The sequence below is a fragment of the Theropithecus gelada genome, chromosome X (assembly GCF_003255815.1).
Source record: "Theropithecus gelada isolate Dixy chromosome X, Tgel_1.0, whole genome shotgun sequence".
NCBI lineage: Eukaryota > Metazoa > Chordata > Mammalia > Primates > Cercopithecidae > Theropithecus > Theropithecus gelada.
The window spans coordinates 17,702,296-17,719,021 of NC_037689.1; the positions used below are offsets into that span (position 1 = coordinate 17,702,296).

The window sequence follows — 16,726 nt, forward strand, 5'->3', positions numbered from 1 at the left end:
CATATTGATTTTTATGGTGAGTTTGGAAAAAGATATTCAGAGATATTCTTCCGTTAAGTTTCATAAATCCGTAATAAATATATGTTGCAGGCTTGTCATTTTGTTTTGTATTTTTCAATAACTTTTTAGGTTATAGTTGACAGACTATTAGAACAATTTACTTCATTTTTATTACCATCAATACTGTTCTTCTATGTATTAATAACATTTGAATAAAATGAAAAGTTTTTCAAAATAATTGTTTTGCCTGCCATAAAAATCCATTCATAATTTTTAACTTAAAAGAATTTAACATTATGTAGATCTTGTATCATGTTTGTACTATTACATATCTTGTTTATTTTTTAGGTATTGGAAGAAATTTCATGTTATCCTGAGAATAACGACGCAAAGGAACTAAAGCGTATTTTAACACAACCTCATTTCATGGTAAGTAATAATTAAACTTCCATAGAACTGAAACCTCACTTTCAAAAGAAGTTTTTAAACTACCCTCATAAAATGTAGCCAGCTTCATCTCATGCATTTTTATCCATATCATATGAGACTACTAAGATTACAATACCAGGTAATACCAAATATTTTAAGATTCTTTTGTTTACTTTGTGTCACAACCGTAAAGATACTCTTGGTGAAGTGGCTTTTCAGGGACTATACTCATCAGACAAGGGATTTTCTTTCTTATGGGATAGTCCTTTAGTCACTGGAACTGTTTATGTTACTTAAACCACAAAGAACTAAAATTAGAGACAGTTTTCAATAATAAAGAATTGTCTGAATCTAGTTGATATATGGGAAGAATTACATCTCTTTTGACAATGCAAAACTTCTGCACTTTCTTGGTTCATTTCTACTCTATGGAAAATGGGGATAACACCTGTATTTAGCCAAATATAAAGCTAAATAACTAAACAAAGCTCAAAATAGATAAGATACTTTTCTGTGGAAAAAGGTCCATGCTTATCTACCTAACTGCAATACAAAAACACAATTACAGATGGAAATTCATGTTGAATATACCATTTTAAAAGCATTAACCACATCAGTTTATGTGGAAAAATATGTGAAAAGTGGAAAATTTACCTCACTGCCCTTTGGGAGAAAATCTGACTTAAAAGCCTTGTTCTTATTACTACTATTGCAGATGATACTTTGAATTTTTATTTATGTATTTACTTTTGAGATAGAGTCTCACCCTGTCACCCAGGGTGAGGTGCAGTGGCGCGATCTCAGCTCACTGCAGTCTCTGCCTCCCAGGTTCAAGCAGTTCTCCTGCCTAAGCCTCCCGAGTAGCTCAGATTGCAGGCATGCACCACGACACCTGGATAATTGTTGTACTTTTAGTAGAGACGGGGTTTTACCATGTTGGCCAGGTTGGTCTAGAGCTCCTGACCTTACCTCCGACCTCAGCCTCCCAAAGTTCTGGGATTACAGGCATGAGCCACCATGCCTGGCCACAGGTGACACTTCTAAAATAATAGTAACAGTATAATATGTGTATCAAAGCAATTGCCTGTGAGTTATTATATATATGCTGTTTTATGATAGTGTTTCTAAACCTTTAACCAAGTTATTGAAATAATTTTTTTTTTTCCTCAAAGTAACTACCTGGAAAGAAGCAATTACCATATTCATCCTTCCTAACTCTCCCACCCAAGCATTAAAGGCTGAATTCAAGTATAATCCCTGAGAGTATTTGACTTTATCCTATGATAACAGCACTGTCCAATGAATTACCATTAGGATACAGGTTCTAATGCCTGTAGATGAGTGCATTTTTACAACCTAGGTGCATAAACACAGAACTTCGTTCAAATCTCACCTCTGTTGTCAAGATCTCTTGTAACCTCTCTACACTTCTCTTGGACTTTCTCTTCTCTAACTGTTTTCCACTTGTTTGTATTCACCTACATAACATTCTAATGCTTTCTGGCCTGCCAGAGCAGGTCCCTTCCTGGTGAATGAGCCAGGGCAATTTTTCTTTGTCCTTCCATATCCCGGCCCAATTTTGTTGTTCTCATTGAGCTTATGATCTCATTTAGTCATTGTGATTATCTCTATTTCACAGAGCAGGAGAATAAAGAAACTATATGCTTTGTTAATAATCCTCCAATTTGATGAATCACAAATATCTGCAGTAAAATTACCGTTAATATTATCTTGTTCACTGTTCCATGCGTATGTGCTGTGTTTCCCCAGATTATAATTCATTCCCTTTTAAACAGCAAGTCTTCTATAGTAGGGGTCTCCAACCCCTGGGCCACTACCAGTACCCATCCGTGGCTTGTTAGGAACCAGGCCGCACAACAGGAGGTGAGCAGCAGGCCAGCAAGCATTACCACCTGTGTCCCCCTCCTGTCAGATCAGCCTAGGCATTAGATTCTCGTAGAAGCGGGAACCCTATAGTGAACTGTGCATGCGAGGGATCTAGGTCGCATACTCCTTATGAGAATCTAATGCCTGATGATCTGAGGTAGAACAGTTTCATCCCAAAACCATCCCCTGACCTCTGTCCCCCACCCCCACCCACCCTGCCACCATCTGTGGAAAAATTATCTTCCACAAAATGGGTCCCTGGTGCCAAAAAGGTTGGGGACCACTGTTCTATAGTATAAAAGTGGTTAAAGCTGTGATTTCAGATGACCTGGGGTTGAACTCCATCCTTGCCACCCTAACTTTATGAACTCTGACTCGTGGAGTCAGAATAAGAATTAAATAGCTGATATATCTACTGTGCGTAGCACAATGCTTGAAATAAGAATTAAATAGCTGATATATCTACTGTGCGTAGCACAATGCTTGACATATGCTTAATGCCTAATAGATGTTATCTAATACCTATTATTAGTTGCTCCATAGTATCTATCATTTATAGGGCACATAGTAAGTTATCAGTAAAACCTTGAATGGATTAGGAACCTGCCCATTTTCAGATAGGTTAGCCTCTCCTTGGCTAACTGCTCTGTGCAGTGTTCCATAGCTAGAAACAGATATATAATAAATTTTGGACCAGGCACAGTGGCTTATGCCTGTAATCCCAGCATTTTGGAAGGCCAAGGCAGGAGGACTGCTTGAACCCAAGAGTTAAAGACCAGCCTGGGCAACATAGGGAGACCCTATCTCTACAAAAAATTAAAAATAAACTAGCCAGACATGGTGGCACATGCCTGTAGTCCCAGCTACTTAGGAGGCTGAGGTGGGAGGATCACATGAGCCTGGGAGGTCAGGGCTGAAGTGAGCCATGGTGGCACCACTGCACTTCAGCCTGGGCAACACAGCGAGACCCTGTCTCAAAAAATAAAAAATAAAAAATGTCAGGCACTGTGACTCATGCTTATAATTCCAGCACTTTGGGAGGCTGAGGAATGAGAGTCATTTGAGGTCAGGAGTTCGAGACCAGCCTGGCCAACATGGTGAAACCTGTCTCTACTAAAAATACAAAAATTAGCCAGGCATGGTGGCGGGCACCTGTAGTCCCAGCGACTCAGGAGGCTGAGGCAGGAGAATCTCTTGAACGCAGGAGGCAGAGGTTGTGGTGAACTGGGATTGCACCACTGCACTCCAGCCTGGGAGACAGAGTGAGACTCCATCTAAATAAAAAATAAAAATAAATAAAAGCCTTCCAGGCCATTGTAGGGAGTCTACAGTTTTCTCCTGATTGCAGTGGGATGACACTAAGTGATGGTACACAGGAAAATATCTGATCTGTGCTTTGCTGGAGCTGATGTGTAGAGAACGGACTGTAGCGGGGATAAGTGTTTAGGGAGACCAATCGGAAGGCTGTTGTGAGAGGTGATAGAGGCTTGGAGAAAGGTGAGGATGGTAGAACATGGGCAGATGGGGTTTCTGTGTTGGAGATGGTTACATACAAGAGGACTTGCTTGTGGTTGGGATATAAGCTGGTGTGATTAAACCCATTTCACAATTCAGAGAGGAAATTGTGCCCTAACAAGGTAAAGAGACTTGCTTAAGGTCACTCACCTAGTCAGTGGCCTCAGTGAGGTTCAAGCCAGATCTTGCTGGCACCAAAGCCCATGCTCTTAAAAGTCAGTTGATTTAATGCTAATCAGTTTTCTAATAAATTTAAGTTGAGCTCATTGGTCATTCCCAAATAAGCTTATGTGTGGATAATATCTTATGTGGGAAATATAATTCTGAGATAGAGATAGATAGATAGATATAGATATAGATATAATAGATAGATATAGATATATATAGATAGTTATAGATAGATATAGATAGATATAGATATATATATAGATATATATAGATATATGCTATGTTAAATGAGCTTTTAAATGCTGAGGCTTTCTATCTTATAAGCATTTTTTAAATCATAGTTTCAAAATCTTGGTTTTTTAAAGAAATATTAATAGCTAAGGGGAAATATGTTAATACTTATAATTTTTTTATTATGCCAAGGTTTGGGAGTTATTCTTGGCATATTTATAATTTCAGACTTATTTGCTCAGTCATCCAAATTTTTCTTTGCTTTCTGATTATTATAACATGAGGATTTAACATTGAATTGCCCAACACTGAAAATGCAGCTACTTGTAAATATTTACAGTAACTAAAGGGAGAGGAAATAAGGGTAAATTTAAACAACTTTAAAACTCTGTGGTTTTTTTTGTTTTTGTTTTTGTTTTTTAAGAGACAGGGTCTTGCTCTATTGCCCAGACAGGAGTGCAGTGACACCTTCTTAGCTCACTGTAGCCTTCCTGGGCAAAGCAATCCTCCTGCCTCAGCTTCCCAAGTAGCTGGGACTACAGGCATGCACCACCATGCCTGTCTACTTTTTTTTATTTTTTGTAGAGACTGGGGTCTCACTTTCTTGCCCAGACTGGTCTTGAACTCCTGAGCTGAAACAGTCATCCTTCCTTGGCCTCCCAAAATGTTGGGATTACAGGCATGAGCTACCACACCTGGCCTAAAATCTGTATCTTTAGAGGTCATCATAAAAGAATATTATCTCACTGATTCCTTTTTTAGTTGTTCCATTTGAAAGGCTGACTTTTTAAAAAGAACATTCCTTTTGCTTGTTGCAGTTGTAAAATATGAAACATTAAATAGTCAGATTTTTTCACTCTAGTCTGATGTTGTTAGTTGTCTTATACATATCCTTACTACAGTACAAAAAGTGAAAGTGTTTTTTTCCTATTACGTGATTGTTACGTATTTAAAACTGACAGCTATTTCAGCTTAGTAACAACTGCTCACTCATATGTCTTAACATATTTGAAGAAAAATGTTCAAATTTTGGTTTCTCTATTTTTTATTTTACATACTCTTTTAAGCTTTTAAAAAGATAGTCTGTAAGTGGCCCCCTTTTTCTGTTTGGATATGAATTAGAACTTTAGGTTAAGTTTCATTTTATGGTAGCAATCATTTACAGTGCCAAATTGTGGTTAATATTGAGTATGACCTTATTTGGTGACATATTTGAGCATATTTCTTTTAAAGTCCAGTTTGGGTATTATTTTATTATTGTGGGCTTATCATTCCTTGTAAATAATGCATTAAATACAAATGTTTGCTTATATAATTTAAAAGAATGAGTAGAGGCCTGTAATCCCAGCACTTTGGGAGGCTGGGGTAGGTGAATTGCATGAGCTCAGGAGTTCAAGATCAGCCTGGGCAACATGGCAAAACCCCGTGTCTACAAAAAATACAACAATTATCTGGGTATGGTAGCACATGGCTGTGGTATCAGCTACTGGGGAGGCTGAGGTGGGAGGTTCACTTGAGCCCAAGAGGTCAAGGCTGCAGTGATATGACAAACATAATTTTAGCAAATGAAATGTTCCACTTTTTATGTTACCGATTTTTGCTTTTTGTCCTAAATCTTAGTTTCTTACGTGACCACAATTAAATCAGAAAAAGAGGGATTTGCCCACATAGCACAGCCTCTATACTTGGGCTCAGGAGTACCAGTACAGGGTGCAATCAGGGTACTGGTGAGGAAGCCAAGGTCCCCAGGGCCATCACGGAGCCCTACTTTCAAGATATGTATTGCTTAGTGCCCCTTGGTGCTCCTCACCCAAATCCCAGTTTAGACCAGTCTTCTGAGATTGTGTAAAATATCTGCCATTTCCATTAGAAACCCAACTGTGTATAATATTCAAGGCATATTCTTTACTGGTGACAAATCAGCATTATCTTCTTTATGATTTTACCAGATTGTTAACCTTTTTTTTTGCCTAGTATGCATGCCTTTAAAATTAAAATAGCCAAGTCATGACCTTTTTAAGCCTTTTAATAAAATAACTTAATTTCAGATGCTATGAGTTATATTTTTAAAGCAATTTTAATTGCATTTCATTATCTGCAGATATCTCATTACCACACAGATCACAAATTAAAATAGAACCAAATTTATAGTTAGCACACAAGAAAATATAATCTGTGTAAAGCTCCAGACATTCCAATAGCTATAGATTCTCTTTGAAATAGAAATGTTCAAATATTTATGCTTATTAAAAAGGGTTTATTATGATGGCACAAAAAGTGTGGTCAGTAGAAGGACATTCTTTTTCAGGGAAACAAGGGACATTTTATTGTTGAAGTTCACCAAGCTGACAAATAGAGATGTCAATACAAAGAAATAACTTTCTCTTTGTTAATAGGCTTTGCAAAAAGAAGTCATAATAATAATTCTCAACTTATTTTTTATTTAAACAAGTACTCCAAAAAATATAATGAACAAAACAATTTAACATGTTTAGAGTTTGAGTTCCATATCATATGTGATATTTTGGAAGATTACATTTTTAAGGTACATCTGTATATATATTTTTTCTTTTTCTAAATCATATGCTATAAATTATTTTCATCCTTTGAGTTATATAAAAGTGTCATTGTAAGTGCTTTGATGAAAGATATTTGCTCAATACTCCAATTATTGCACCATTTCTTTTTAAATTTGTTTCAATTCCAAGCCCCAGCACAAATTTGCCAACTTTATTTATAGATGATTCTTTTGGCTAAGTTATTTGAAATTGTACCGTCTGCTTTCATTTGAACAAGTTAGTTGATAACACTTCTGACCCAGATAGTCATCAAACACATCTCTTCATTGATTCACTCATTTATTCACTCATATTTTTAAAAATCTATTTATCATGATTATTTGTCACAAAGAAATTGAGATATAGTTGTATGTCGATATTACATACTTTATGTTCTCTTTAGATGAGTGATACCTTTGAGAGGAAAAGAATGAGATATGTTTATATAATAAATTTGTCGGCCCCATGTCTACAAAAAAACTTTTAAGAATTAGCCGGGTGTGGTGGCATGCACCTGTGGTCCCAGCTACACAGAACGCTGCAGAGGAAGGATCGCTTGAGCCCAGGAGATGAAGCCTGCAGTGAGCTGAGATCTCACCACTGCACTCCACCCTGGGTGACAGAGTGAGATCCTGTCTCAAAATAAATAAATAACTAAAAATAAATTTCTGCTGAAATAGTAATGTTATTAATTTTTTTTTCTTCATAAAACACTAGGCCTTACTTCAGACACACGACGTAGTGGCACATGAAGTTTACAGTGATGAAGCATTGAGGGTCACACCTCCTCCCACCTCTCCCTACTTAAACGGCGATTCTCCAGAAAGTGCTAACGGAGACATGGATATGGAGAATGTGACCAGAGTTCGGCTGGTACAGTTCCAAAAGAACACAGATGAACCAATGGTAAGTAGGAAAAGAAAATTTTCAATACTCTCATAAAATCCCAGCATGGGTTAGATCAGCTAACTTCAACCTATGCTACTAGGAGTTGGGGAGGGAGGGAAGACATGAATAGTTTTAAAGAAATGTTTCCAGATCTTCAGTTCCCCCCTGCCCTTCTTTTCTAGAATTGTTCTGCCTGACACTGTGTCTTAGGCATGCTGGTTCTCTTTCTCACCTCTCCTTTCACAATTGCCCTTCAACCAAAAAAAGGGGAACATACTGTAACATTCCTCCAGAGTGTAAAAACCTCTGGGGCAGCAAAGAAAGGGACAATTTGACGTATTTGTATTGGTATTGAGAAAGTGAATGTCTAGTAACATTGTAAAAATCATCCTTTTATAAATCTTATAGTTTTCAGATCTTTTGCCTTCAACAAAATTAGATGAAGATTAATTCATGGGGCATTCAAAGAATTGAGTAACATTGCTGAAATGAAATTTCTTCCATTCCCACCTACCCACTTAATATGAATCAGTTTACTCAGTGCTTGGGAGTAGAGCTGGAATAGAATTGATGCTGAACCTTGCCTCATCATTCTCATAGAATTCTCGTGGACTGAGAAGATCAAGGAAAGGCTCCTTGATGTTAACTGAACAGAGCAAGGGGAGTGAGGGGAAGCAGGGGGATACCATTCAGGCAAACCAGATAGCACATGTGTAAACCTGGTAAAGGCTCTTATCATAGTTTCCCAATGGAAAGAAGGCACCATGGCTGAACTACAGACAGCAAGGTGAGTGGCTGGAACAGAATCATACAAGTGTTGGAACACATGTTAAGGATTCTGTTCATTATCTTAAAAACAATGGGAGGCTATTGAAGACTTTCAAGCAGGGGGATAATATCAGATTTTCGTTTTAAAAATATCACTCTAAAGAATGTATGAGAGGGGTCAAGAGTGGATGTACAGAAACCAGTTAAGAGGCTGTTACTGCAGTAGCGCAGGGCAGATATGATGGAACTCTGAACTTGAGGGATGGATGTCAAGATGGAAAGAAGTGAACACATTTAAGAAATAATGAAAGAGTAAGTAAAATCAGTAAGCCTTAACAATGGATTGACAGTGGGACTGAGGGAGAAGCAAGGATCAAGGACAGCCCTTAAGCTTTAGGTTTCTAAAACTGAATGGACGTTGAGACAGGGAATATCGGATAAGTTCCAAGTTGGAGGAGAAACCATATCTTTACAAGAGGAAAAAAATTCAAATTTACGCATTCATATCTTTTTCCTGAGAGCATAGAAAAGGGATATTAGGATATAGAAAAACAAATTTACCTACTTCTAAAAGTTGCCTTTTAGATTAAGGGAAAAGTTATAAAGCAGTGATTCTATGACCACGATTTTTGGCGAGCCCTCAGCTTAGACATTTCTTGTCCTAATTCTCATTTAGTAATCTTTGCCCGTTATACAGTATTATCTTGCAGCACATGGGGGCATGCAGATCACCTCACCCCTTCTGGTACTATCCAGACAACTCTTTGGCTTAAGAGAGCATAGGCTACAGCAGGTTTTGGGTGTCTTGGGCAAATCACTTCATGTCAGTGGGCCTCAGCTGGCTCATCTCTAAAAGCATAGTTGACTAAATGAATGATCCCCAGGATCCCACCTAGCTCTGAAAGTCTCTGTTTCAAAAAAAAAGAAAGGAAACATAGACTGAATAAAAGCATAAAACTACATCCCTGAGTTACTTTTCAGAAAGCATAAAATGGTCTTGAGTCTCCCCTGAAAGTCTCCTTCCAAAAGCTCTTCTGCCTTTAGTGATCCTAGTGAAGAGGTATATTTCTTCTCCTTTTGATGAGTTTCCATGAAAGCAGGAGTTATTTTATGTGAAATATAAAATATATATTTTCAATAATAGAATATAAATCTCTAATACACTTAATACAACTTTATTTGCTTTCTTAGTTGTCTTATTCAAAGCATTATGTTACTGTGCAGGATATTTCTATGTGATCTATTTTGTTTTTCAGACCCTCTACAATGTGTCCATTCCCCAAGGGTGATATACTCCTGTTACACACCTCTGTTTTCCCATTTGTAGCATCATACTCATAATTATTTTTTTTATTGATTGGGATTCCCATAGTTGCAAGTGACAAAAACCAAGCTTGAACTAGCTTACAAAATCGAGGAAAGGCTTATATAAACAGGGAAAGGCCAGGAGTATAACCTTCCTAATATCCCCCCTCAAGCTGGTAGGTTCAGGAGTAGGCACCTAACCCACGCTATGCCAATCCCTTCCCTAGAATTCGTTAACTTGGGAACAGAGAGAACATGAATCAGCTCCTCTCTACAGAGAAATATTTGGGACCTACAGAATAATAAATGTTAACTACAGTTGGTTTGAGGTGAACTTCCCCTGGCCATGAGAGACCCTTTTTGTCTCATTTGCTACTGTACCTAGCTGAGTGCCTGCCTCATAGTAAGTTCACGTTAATGTTAGTTGAATGAATACATAAATCTATTAGTTTCAAGGGTGGAACCTCTATTGTACTATCATTTCCCTTATGAAATTAGATTTGACTTACACACTAATTTACAGCATTTTTCCAGGAACACTTCTCTTAGTAGCCATACAAGCTGATTGAATGTACAAGTTGGAAATGAAACTTGAATATTACAATTGAATCTTAGGACTGGAAACGTTTTGATAAACCAATTTTTCACATTGCTCGCCTACCACTTCTGAAAACTGCAAAATAGGAACCATGCAAAGTTATAGTTTGTGGAATGGTACAAATTAAGTTTAGAGTATAAAGTCTCAGATATTTTTATCAAGCTTTCCGACAGTGTTATTCTCTAGTGAAAAATAAAAGACACAGTCCCTACCCTTAACTGTCTCAAATTCAAGGCCACTTTCCAGCAAGGGAGCCTGTTAAAAAGTACAGATTTCTGGGCTGCATTCCAGGCCTCCTGAACTTACATCTAAAGAGTGGGTTTAAGAGTCAGCATTATTTAAAATTTCCCTGTGTGATTCTTAGGATTAACCAGATCTAGTGCAAAAAATATGCTTATGAATGCTTGTTTTTTTTAATAGTGGATTATCAGAAAACAAAAAGTGATCTACTCTGTAGAATAGTATTCTGGCATTAAATGTGACTGTAGAACTTTCATTTCTGGCCAAGATAGAGTAACTGGGACCAGATTTATCCTCTCATTTGAAACAACCCAACATATAAAAAACAAAATTTCATGAAAGAACAGTTTTCAAGACAGTAGACATCAGGCAACTAAGGACAGTGATCTCTTATGAGACAGGAAACAAGGTGACCCATATGAATGCCCCACCATGCTGCCTTCAGAGAGTTTCCAGGCCATAGCACAGGGAGGGGAACTAAGGCAGAGTAGGCAGACTCCCTGAATTGAGGGGACACAGCTGTGAGTCTGGGGAGACCAAAGCAACTAGAGTTCATAGGACAGAGTACTGAAGAGGAGAGAGCTGCACACAGAGAGAACCTCAGATCTGTAGAGGATCTCCCTCAAGTATTCAGCAGAGTATCGATCATTGCATGTCTGATAGGAAACTCCCCAACACTGAGAAACTCCCCAACACTCTCCACTTTGAATGGAGAAAAAAAAACATCCAAAATGATTGGAAGGAACAGCACCTGACACTATCTGTTCCCACCAGTCAGACTAGAAAAATTTCTAATTCATGGCACATTATGTAGAGTGCTCAGGGAAATCTTATCTCTGTCATGAGAAGTAATTAGCCACAAACTGACAACTGCTCCAAACCTGCCTAATGGATCATGAAAGCAAGACCTAAAGGATCAAACTATGTCCGAGTAACTGATCTAAGTCTCAGAACAAAACACAAGAATATTTTTAGGAATACAAAAACATCAAGTATGCAACAAATTCACAATGTCTGACATCTAATCAAAGGTTACTAGGCATGTAAAAAGACCAAAAAGTGTGACCTGTAGTATGGAGAATAATCAATCAAAAATGACATAGAACTGACAGATAATAGAATTAGCAGGAAAATACACTATGGGATTAATGGCAGATTAGACATTTCAGAAGAGATTAGTGAACTCGAAGACAGAGCAATAAAAACTAACCAAAAGGAAATACAGCCAGAAAAAGAATTTTTAAAGATTAAAAGAGCATGGCTGAGCTGTGGGACAACTTCAGTCAGCCTCATACATGGTTAATTGGAGTTCATGAAGAAGAGAGAGAGGAAAAGAAAGAAGAAATGTTTGAAGAAATAATGACTGAAAACATTCCAAACTTGATGAAAACTATAAACCCACAGATCCAAACACCATGGTAAACCCCAAGCACAAGAAACATGAAGAAAACAATACCAAAGTACATCGTAATCAGACTGCTTAGAACCTATGACAAAGAGAAAATCTGAGAAACAGAGCAAAAAAAGAAAGAAAGAAAAGAAATTGGGAGACTGAGGTAGGAGAATGGCTCGAGGCTGGTAGGCAGAGGTTGGAGTGAGCCAAGACATCATGCCACCGCACTCCAGCCTGGGCGACAGAGCAAGACTCCATCTCAAAAAAAAAAAAAAAAAAGAAATTTTACACAAAGAGGAACAAACATAAGGATGACATCAGTGTCTTATCAGAAGCAGTACAAACAAGAACAGTGTCATAAAGTACTAAAAACAAACATTTCTCAACTTAGAATTCTAAACCAAGCAAAGGTATCTTTCAAGAATAAAGGCAAAATAAAAATGTCGTCAGACGTACCAAAGCTGAAAGAATTCAGCCGACCCACACTGGAAGACTCACAGTATATTTAGGACATTCTTCAGGCAGAAGGAAAATGATAACAGATTAAAATCTGAGTCTACAAAAAGGGAATAAAGAGCACTGGAAATGATAGCTATGTGGGTAAATCTATAAGTTCTTTTTCTTATTACTTCAATCTCTTATAATTGGCAATTTAAACAAAAACAGCAGTGTGTTTTAGAGTTAATAGTATATGGAAAAATAAAATGTATGACAACAGTAGCACAAAGGTCAGGAAGAAAGACATAGAAGTACTATATACTATTGTAAGGCTCTTATACTATATGTGAAGTGGTATAATATCACTTGAAGGTACACTGACAAGTTGAAGGTAGATGCTATAAACCCTAATGCAACCACTAAAACAATAAAATGAAGAGTTGTGAGAGAAAACACAGGAGAGAAAGCAGAATAAAAAATAATACAAAGAAGGGCAGAAAAAGATAACATAGAACAGGTGGAACAAATAGAAGTCAAATAGCAAGAATATATATTTATACCAGACTGTATCAATCATCATGTTCTACTTGTAAAACATGCACTTTATACACAAAGAATAGTTTCAAAGTAAAAAGGTAGAAGCCAGGTTTGGTGGTGCATGCCTGTAGTTTCAGCTACTTGGGAGGCTGAGGCAGGAGGATCACCTGAGCCCAGGAGTTCGAGGATGCAGTGGGCTACGATCGCACCACTGTGCTCCAGCCTGACAATGTGAGACTTCATCTCTTAAAAAATAAATAAATAAATAAAAGTAAGAAGATAGAAAAAGATATACTATGATAACATTAATCAAAAGGAAGCTGGAGTAGCTTTATTGATATCAAAGTATATTCTCAGACCACACTGGGATTAAATTAGACATGAATAACAGAGAGAAATCACCAATTACTTGAAAACTAAATAACACAATTCTAAGTAACCCATGGACTAAAGAGGAAATCAAAAGGGAAATTAAAAAGCATTTTGTAATGAATTAAAATGAACCACAGTATATCAGAATTTGCAGGATACCACTAAAGCAGTACTTAGGGAGAAATATGTACCATTCAACACCTATATTAGAAAAGCAGAAACATCTCAAATCAATGACTTCAGCTTATACCTTAAAAGTAACTAGGGCAAAAAGGAGTAAATTAAACCCAAAATGAGTAGAAGAGAAGAAATAATAAAGATTGAAGTGGAAATTAATGAAATAGGAAACAGAAAGCAATAGAGTATCAACAAAACAAAAAATACTTTTTCTTTGGAAAGATCAGACTGATCAGGAAAAATGACTATACGATCGGGGGGAAAAAACATGAATTACCAATATCAGGCATGAGAGAAGGGGCATCACTACAGAGTCTACAGATACAAAAAAGATGATAAGGAAATAAACAGATTTGTGCCAATAAATTCAACAACTTAGATAAAATGGAAAAATTCCCTGGGAGACAGAAACTACTAAAGCTCATTTAAGAAGGAATAAACTGAATTGCCCAATACTATTTGAAAATTGAATTTGTAGTTAAAAACTATTCCTCAAAGAAGACTCCAGGTCAAGATGGCTTCACTGATAAATTCTATCAAACATACAATAGAGAAATAATACCAATTCTATACAAACTCTTTCCAAAACATTGAAAAAGAAGAAATTTTTCCCAGCTCATTCTAGAAAGCCAGCATTACCCTGATACCAAAACCAGATAAGACATTACAAAGAAAGAAAACTATAGACTAGTATCCCTCATGAATGTAGATGTAAAAATTCTAAACAAAATCTTAGCAAAGCAAATCCAACAATATATGAAAAGGTTAATATGTGCTCACTTCAGCAGCATATATACTGAAATATAAACAGTAAAGAAAATATTATTATGGCCTCTGTATAAGGATGACATATGAATGCATGAAGTGTTCCAGATCTTAAATATATATATATGTTATGAGTAAATGGTGATTAACCCAGGAATACAGCTTCACTTATAATAGCCCAAACCAGAAAACAATTCAGTGGGTGAGTAGATAAACTGATACGTCCATACAATGGAATACCACTCAGCAAGAACAAAGAACAAACTACTGATACATGCAACAGCATGGTGGAGTCTCAAAATAATTATGCTGAGAGAAAAAAGCAACAAAAAAGAGTTCATACTGTATGATTTCATTTATGTACAGTGCAAACAAATCTGTAGTCAGCAAAAGTTGACTGTATCAGCATTTGACTGGTCGACAACTATATTATCAGCTTTTTGATTGTCATATTAGTAGTTGCTTAGGGATGTGGTGGGGAGGGTATGGAGGGATGGGAGAATATTATCAACAAGCATGAGGAAACTTTTGGGAATGATAGATATATCACTATCCTGATTGTGGCCATAGTTTCATACATATGTCAAACTTATCAAATTGTACACTTTAAATATGTGTATGTCAATAATATATCAATAAAAACTGTTTTTAAAAATAATAGGCAACATTAAAAATAGAGCAACAGGGAAAATAATGATAATTAGAAGATTTAAAAGCACTATCGGCCAGGCATGGTGACTCGCACCTGTAATACCAGCACTTTGGGAGGCCAAAGCAGGTGGATCACTTGAGGTCGGCAGTTTGAAACCAGCCTGGCCAACATAGTGAACCATCTCTTTCCTTACCCTCATCTCTACTAAAAATACAAAAACTAGCTTGGCATGGTGGCAGGCACCTTTAATCCCAGCTACTCAGGAGGCTGAAGCAGAAGAATCACTTGAACCCTGGAGGTGGAGGTAGCAGTAAGCTGCAGTCGTGCCACTGCACGTGACAGAATGAGACTCTTGTCTCAAAAAAAAAGAAAAGAAAAGAAAATAGTGTGTTAAAAGCATTATATAAAATGTATGTATTCTATTATAGCCTACCGCAAAATCATAAATATTAAGAGAAGTACTATCATAGTAATTCTACTTTTACTGAACTTTTTATTTTTTTTTTTACAGGGAATCACTTTAAAAATGAATGAACTAAATCATTGTATTGTTGCAAGAATTATGCATGGGGGCATGATTCACAGGCAAGGTAAGTTTCATATATATTTCTTTCTTTGCCTTCCTTAATTTTTTCCCCTGTAGCCTAGTGAAGAAAATGTTTTTGTTTGTTTGGTTTGTTTTTGAGATGGGGTCTCACTATGTTGCCCAGACTGACCTTGAGCTCCTAAGTGCAAGCAGTCCTCCCATCTCAGCTTTCCACAGGTGCATGTCATCACACCCAGCTAACAAAGTATAAAGGATACATATAAAGGATCTTTTAAAATCATCTTTGATTTTAATCATTATTGGCCTCCATTGTTTCTTATTTATCTGCACATGCTCCAGCATGTAGATAATGAAGGGACAGTATATTAGAGTTCTGTTAGCCGGAGCATCTCTGTATCACTGTTAGATTACAACTTATGGGGACCACGGGAGATAAAGCAAATTATTACACTGGGCCTCAAGATGTAGGAGAGACATCTGTTCTGGAGTACAAGATGTATGTAAATAAATAACCATTTAAGAACTGTTATCTCATTCATTTAGGAATTAGATATGCTATTTATAAATTAGGACGTCATAGAGTTAAATAATATAAAAATTAAATGGTAAGAGATGTCAAATCAATGATTAAATTATTAATACCTGCCATAGTGAGTGCAGTCATTCTGTAGAGAGAATTCACTAAGAACTGGAATAGACAAAGAATGATGTGGGGTTTTTTCTTTCAGAGACAAAGTCTGGCTCAGTCACCCAGGCTGTGCAATGGCACAATCTTGGCCCACTGCAACCTCTCCTCTCAGGCTCAAGCAATCCTCCTACCTCAACCTCCTGAGTAGCTGGGACCACAGGCGCACACCACCATGCCTGGCTAACTTTTGATATTTTTGTAGAAATGGGGTTTTACTATGTTGCCCAGTCTGGTCTCCAATTCTTGAACTCAAGCAATCCGTCTGCCTCCTCCCAAAGTGCTGAGATTATAGGCATGAGCTACCCTGCCCAGCTTGAACAATGATTTTTTAAGAAGGTGCATCTTCAGTTAACTCTCAAGGATGGGCAGGGTTTGGATGTGTGGATTTAGGCTTTTCTTTGAAAGGACTGAGTTATATGCACTAGTATTTAGAGGAGGTTCCAAAAATGATTCTTCTGGCAGACGCTCTGTCTTTGAGATAGGGTTATTTTTGTACTTAACACCTCTTTCCTTACCCCGGAGAGCAAGAAGTAACACTCTAAGCATTTTAGTGCCTTATTCTCCTCTTGA

General features: G+C 37.1%; 1 protein-coding gene and 1 non-coding gene across 5 annotated transcripts in view; both read left to right on the forward strand.

Annotated features, from left to right (window-relative positions):
• Positions 1–16,726, forward strand: part of CASK (calcium/calmodulin dependent serine protein kinase) — a 392,463-nt gene that overhangs the window by 326,644 nt on the left and 49,093 nt on the right. For all 4 annotated transcript variants that reach the window (XM_025372348.1, XM_025372349.1, XM_025372350.1 and 1 more), the window contains 3 exons: positions 349–429; positions 7,506–7,694; positions 15,433–15,511. In XM_025372348.1, coding sequence (XP_025228133.1) covers positions 349–429; positions 7,506–7,694; positions 15,433–15,511 — 349 coding nt within the window. The remainder of the gene's footprint in view (positions 1–348; positions 430–7,505; positions 7,695–15,432; positions 15,512–16,726) is intronic.
• On the forward strand, positions 14,277–14,383 carry LOC112616696. Its single transcript, XR_003117731.1, has one exon. It is a non-coding gene; the product is annotated as a U6 spliceosomal RNA (small nuclear RNA).